This window comes from Paroedura picta, chromosome 9, assembly GCF_049243985.1.
Source record: "Paroedura picta isolate Pp20150507F chromosome 9, Ppicta_v3.0, whole genome shotgun sequence".
NCBI classification, from domain to species: domain Eukaryota; kingdom Metazoa; phylum Chordata; class Lepidosauria; order Squamata; family Gekkonidae; genus Paroedura; species Paroedura picta.
This window is the reverse complement of record NC_135377.1, coordinates 21,342,293-21,348,721: the sequence shown is the minus strand read 5'-3', so window position 1 is coordinate 21,348,721 and position 6,429 is coordinate 21,342,293. Positions and strand designations below refer to the sequence as shown.

Sequence of the window (6,429 nt, the reverse complement as noted above, 5' to 3'; positions counted from 1 at the left end):
GAACACTTGGGCTTAATTAAGAGCATCCTATTATTCAAAATCATGATGGCTCACCAAGCCACAGAGAAAACACTTCTAAAAATGAGGCTCCTCAGTGAAGGCTTCAGCCATTTCCACTTGCTGTTCTAAGATGAACTCCACTGGTGAAGAACTTGCAGCAGCAGGCAACTGCCATCAATCAGGCGAAGTTTTGGGGCTTCAGCTAGAACAAAAATGGTTCCTGTTCACTGCTACAGGGGGATAAATGGTGAGAATGGGACAAACAGATGGGGACTCCTAATAGCATGCACAATTTCCTCAGGCCAACTACCTTCTCCAATACCGGCTGATCCTTATTTAACAGGGTATTTAACAGTAGTCTTTACGAGTACTGGTGTGAATGGAATGTTTTGAACACTTGAAATGTCTCATGTGCTGTACATGCAAGCATTTTTCCTTTTTGAAAGTATGATTTTAGAACAAAGTACAGTTTTGAGCATGGACATTGTTTACATGAAAAGGCAAGCAAAAGTAGCAGGAAATCCAGCAGTAGGAACAAATGCGTAAGTTGGGCAAAAGGCCGTAAGTCCAGGCTCTGTTCCATCCCAAACAGTTCTACTGTCCAGTTCTATACCCAGGCAATTCAAGAGGAGGTCAAATGTTTAATTGGTTTTGGCACATGGAATCTTCCGTAAGCTGCTTTGGGCCCTGCACAGAGAGAAGCAGCACTGAAATATTCCAGTAAATAGAATACAGCCTTGATCTGTACACAACAGAGAGGCTCTTTTTCTGGGTTAACTTGATCTCCAGTGACTCCATTCTTGTCTTTTGGCCTCTTCCACTTGCCACCTTTGCATAGGTTCCTTGATTGCGATTCTGCACACCACTGAAGGCAGTGAAATCAAGGTAGCCTGCCTCTGCAAGACTGCAAACTCTTGGCCATCCTCCAGTATATAGATTTATCATTTGATGAGCTGCCTTCTCTTTTCTGGCTCGATGCTTCAATGAGCATGTTTGCCAACTTCCGTTTTGTGCATAACTCTGACCTTGGCTTTGGCAACTCGGGCCAGTAAATTTTATCCATGTTTAAACAGAAGCAATTTGCATTATCCATGGAAATTGTTGAGTATACGTGAAGAGGATTTCAGACAAGCTATTAAACATACAGATATTGTTGCTGCTGAGACACATTCTAGCCTCACAGGTAAGAGACAGCATGGCTTAACAGCTAGTGCTGCAGACAAGTAATTCAGCCCCACTCTGCCTGGAAGCTCACTCAGCCTAACCTGCCTCACAGGGTGGTGGTTGTAACGATGAAGGAGTAGAAAATAATGTACCAACTTCCTTGGGCACCCACTAGGTAGGAAAGTGAAATATACAAATTAAAGGGGTTCAATATGTATAAGCAGTATCTGGGATCTCAAGTAAAAGTATTCTGAGAATTTTAGGGGTGGTATGATCTCTATATAATTTGTCAATCCAATAATACCTTTCTAACCTATCTCCTAAAATATAAAGCACTTTGAACCAATGTTCATTACTTCTGTAATGTTTAAGATGACTTTGAGATGATGCCAAATAAAGTGGTTTTTCAGTAGAATTAAAACAGGATTTATAGTACAGTGTGCAGTGGATGTTAATACGAGAGACAAAAAATTAGTCATTTTCAGTCATCCATCTTCCTGCATGAAACAGCCCTTGAATGGAGCCTAGGAAGTGAATCAGCTCATGGTGGAGGGGAGCCAAAAGCTTTCTCTGTTTCTATAATCAGGGAAACAGCATTAGCTGGATCAATCAATCCCTCTTAGGGAGGGAAAAACAGGGAAAGTTTATAAAGGCCTAAAATAATTAAAGACTTCAATCTTTGGAACAGGAAGCTCCATTGCCTTGTTTTGACCTTGCTCTGTCTGATCTTGGATGTAGCAGAGATTAGATTAAAATCTTTCCACAGGAGCTGCAATTAAGAAACGGACAGCCTGAGAAATGTACTATGAATAGCTAGTGGTCACTGACAACAGGGCCTTCTTTCTTGTATGAAATAATTTAGATGTGACATTTACCTGACACCCATCACATCTTTGCATGCAGGAGGTCCCAGGTACTATTCCTACCTAAATGGATCAGGTAGGAAGCAATGTGAAAGACTTTTGCCTGAGATTAATGGCTGGACTTCTTATAAAGCAGCTTAGTGAAGCCATTCTGAATTCATTTCAGTTCAGAGTCATTTTAGGGAATTGCAGACAGTTTAAGTTCGCTAAAAGTCAGCAAACACACACACACAGAGAACAGAAGTGAATTGGCTAAGCGACAGGACACAACAAAAACTAACATCTGCTTGACACTAGCCAAAATGGCAACTATTATGGGAGAACAATGCACAGCTTGTAGGCTGTATCTAGGGCAATATGCAAGATAGGATGAACCAGACTGTGAGAACATGAGAAATAGGCAGGCCAGCCCTGCCCAGTGGCCAATGATTTGTATTCTGGGTATAGTGAGAGGAATACTGCATTTTACATAGAAGACCCACATGTAGAGATTGTATAGCCAAAATGTCACTTTGCATGTTTAAGAATGTAATTAGTATATCCATATAAAGACTGATACCATTGGTTTGAGTGGACCTCTCTGTGCTTTAGCTGGGGTCTCCTCTTATATATAATGCAATAAAAGTGTAATTCCACTTAAACAGAATCTCCCTGTTGTGTCTTGAGTCAAGGTTACAAAAGAAGCAGTAATACACAGTGTAGAAAACTCATACAAAGAAGAAATTATTATACTGTATAAAGAGTAATAGCAAAAAAATCCTGAAACATTTTCAATATATTCCACAAGCAATTTCATCTTCATTATACTTAATTGACAAAGAAAAAGGCTTAGTCAACATTTCTTGTTATTACTCCTTACTGTACACAGTATAATTTCATCTTTGATTGATTCAAGGTTAGGCATGCCAGGCTATGGTCTCATTTGGACTTAATTTTGGATATCTTAATACCAGGCATCTTGTGGCACAGAGTGGTAGGGCAGCAGACATGCAGTCTGAAAGCTCTGCCCATGAGGCTGGGAGTTCGATCCCAGCAGCTGGCTCAAGGTTGACTCACCCTTCCATCCTTCCGAGGTCGGTAAAATGAGTACCCAGCTTGCTGGGGGGTAAATGGTAATGACTGGGGAAGGCACTGGTATTGAGTCTGCCAAGAAAACGCTAGAGGGCGTCACTCCAAGGGTCAGACATGACCCGGTGCTTGCACAGGGGATACCTTTACCTTTAATACCAGGCATAGATCCGGAACCAACAGGTGAGTCTGTCAGAAGACCAAATGTCCTGCTGCTGCTTAGGGTACAATTAAACAGACACCTTCTCACACCCATGGACCCAGGAACTAGCAAAATGCAATATAGCCTCCCAGATCCTTAAAGCTTTGAAACTGTCAGGTCTAATACTCTAACTGGCACCAAGGTTATCTCCCATGTCCCTTATCTGACTCTGAAGCTACAAGCAGCTTGACCTATGTTCTCAAAGAGAGAGAGAGAAGGCCCATAATTTTTAACTAGGCCTTAGAATGGAATATTGTTTGAATTTAGCAAGAAACTACTAAAAGGGACCCATTTCTTGATACTTCCCAGGCTGACTTTGGAAGGTTCAAATCCCTCTAAATAGAGTTCACCATGAAAACATGCTTGAGATTGTCACTGCTTTTTCATTTTATAAATGTAACTGGATGGATGCAGCAGGAATTGTGTCTTGCCTGCAATTGGGAACAACTTAACAAATTTGGTTCTGGGAACAAAACGAAACACAATGCTTCAGTGATCATCAAAATAACAAAATTTGGTAAATATTACTAAAGACATTTGTGAAGAAGCTTTGAGAGACCAGTTTTTCAGGGAAGGTAACAAGAAAAACAGAGCCTCTTGCGGCGCAGAGTGGTAAGGCAGCCGTCTGAAAGCTCTGTCCATGAGGCTGGGAGTTCGATCCCAGCAGCCGGCTCAAGGTTGACTCAGCCTTCCATCCTTCCGAGGTCGGTAAAATGAGTACCCAGCTTGCTGGGGGGTAAACGGTAATGACTGGGGAAGGCACTGGCAAACCACCCCGTATTGAGTCTGCCATGAAAACGCTGGAGGGAGTCACCCCAAGGGTCAGACATGACTCGGTGCTTGCACAGGGGATACCTTTACCTTTACCTTTAACAAGAAAAACAGCCTAAGCAGAGTAGTAATGAATGGTAATAGTCAAAGTTAAGGTGAGTTTTTGTAAACTTCTACAGAATTAATAGGCAGGCTACTACAATATAGAAACAGAGACAAGTTTGTAATGACTTTTGTGGGCACCATTATAACCAACAACAGATGCTGAATTCCACCCTTCTGTGGAGGAGGCCAGCAGAAACCCATAAACCAAGACATTTTGAGGGTCCACAGCTTTTTGACGCTGTTGGCCCATTTGGAACTCTGACCAAACTGCGGTGGGCTTACCCAGAAAATGGCGGCTGCTGACCTTCAGGCGCGCAGTGGGGGGGGGGGATTAAAGAAAATACCCTCCCCCAATCAGATCTCCAATGGCCAATCAGAAGCCTTGCTGGGCAAAAGGCCCACCTGGGGCTTGGCGGGAAGCAGGACCGGTGGGAGCCCGATACGCGCCACGGCGTGTTTGTTTATTTATTTATTTGGGGGGGGGAGGATGGTTTCCAGTAGCAGGAAGCAAGAGGAGTAGGGCCAGGTTTGCCGGATCCATGCTGCTTTGTTTTGTGCTCCCTCCATTCCAAACTGCACAGCAGCCCGCGTTCTGCAGAGCCACCTTTGGCGCAGAATTGGCCCTCCGAGAAAAGGAGCTGGCGCGCAGCCGAGGAGCCGCAAGCCACAGCAGCCTCCCCCGGCGGCGGCGGCGTCGGCGTCAGGGCATCTGGCTGGGACCGGCTCCGCTCCTCGGACGGCCCTGGTAGGCCGGCGGCCCGATGACGTCACGGGACGGGGCTCCGGACGGCTGGCTCGCGCCCCTTCGCTCCCTCCCGGCAGTGGCTGCGCAGCGCTCGGCCGGGGGCGGCTTTCCCTCCTGCGGCATTCGGGAGACGGGGGCGGGTTGGGTTGGGTTGGGGGCAGCGCTGCTGCAGGGCGGCGAGCGCGCTAGCTGCAGGCAGACGCCGCGATGAAGATGATGAGCGCCCCTTGGGCGCGCTTCTACTCCAACAGCTGCTGCCTGTGCTGCCATGTCCGCACCGGGACCATCATCCTCGGCGTCTGGTACCTGGTAAGGAGGGGGGGCCTGGGGCCACGCGGCTGGCTGGGCCCCGGGGCCAGGGGGCGAGGGCAAGGGCAAGGCTCCGCGTGGGATCCTCCTCGGCGGACCCGGCGAAGGGCCTTTCCGACGCGGGAAGAAGCCTCGGCTGAAGCCGCGCAAAGGGCGTGGGAGGCGGACGGGTGCCTTGGCTGCAGGGGGCTGCGCGTGTAACCCTCGGGGGGAGGGGGGTTCGTGGAGGTGCCCGGCGGGGAAGCTGCACCTGCCGCGGAAGATACAGGTGGCCTACGCTTGGTTGCATGTGGTGGTGGGTGGAGTCCGGTGCAAGCAGGACCCGTTGCTGGCCCAGTTCTGGGGGTTGCCGGCCGTAATTTGAAGAACTGTACCGGCTCTCCCGTTCTTGAGCAGTGCAGCGGTGGAAATAGAAAGTTAAAATATCCTTTAACAATAATGTAAAATTGGAGAGATGGTTGCGTTGTCAATGACAGTACAGGTACTGGCCAATAAGGGGCTGCAACGTTTTATGGAGTCCTCAGGATACCCACTTTAATGTTCGAAGTAGGAAGGAATGTCTATATTATATAAGGACTAGAGGAAAATGTGAAATCCTTATAGCAGGCATAGTAACAAATGCACATTTCTTGAAAACCCCTGGAGTGGAAATTCTGAGATTGAATTGTGTCCTTTGGCATTTTAGGAATCATTTCTGGTGTTATAATTTTTAAAATGGCTATTTAGGTGTTCGGCTGTAATACTGAAGTCTTTTGCCATAAATGCAGTGGGTGGTATAAGGCTAATCATTCTGCGTCAGTTTTTTCCTCTGTGAAATGACAAAAACTTAGTGGCTTGCCTCCCTGGGCTGTTGTGAAGTGTGGCAAAAATTACAAACGCTTTGTAACTTATTGGTGCTGATGATAAACTGGGCCCTGATCTAGATTACCCAGGCTAGGTAGGCTGTTCTTCTTAGAACTTGGAAGCTGAGCAGAATCAGTCCTGCCCAATAGTTGGATAGGAGATCACCAAGATATTCCAGGGTCACCGCACATAGAAAGTCCAGTGGCAAACTACCTCTGAACACCCCCTGTGAAGTAGTAGAGGAGGCAGGTTAATTTCCTCACCAGGCTGGATTCAGCTGTTGTTATTTTATTGGGATTTTATTGTGGGGTTTTAAACTGTGTCACCTGTCACGAGCCAGCTTGCCTGGATATGGTGGG

The 6,429-nt window shown here is 46.6% G+C and overlaps 1 protein-coding gene across 1 annotated transcript in view; it reads left to right on the top strand.

Moving 5' to 3' along the window:
* Positions 1–4,636: 4,636 nt before the first annotated feature.
* The window catches only part of LAPTM4B (lysosomal protein transmembrane 4 beta), a 61,557-nt gene continuing 59,764 nt past the window's right edge, over positions 4,637–6,429 (top strand). Inside the window, exon 1 of the mRNA XM_077351834.1 lies at positions 4,637–5,227. Coding sequence (XP_077207949.1) covers positions 5,126–5,227 — 102 coding nt within the window. The 5' untranslated portion in view covers positions 4,637–5,125. The remainder of the gene's footprint in view (positions 5,228–6,429) is intronic.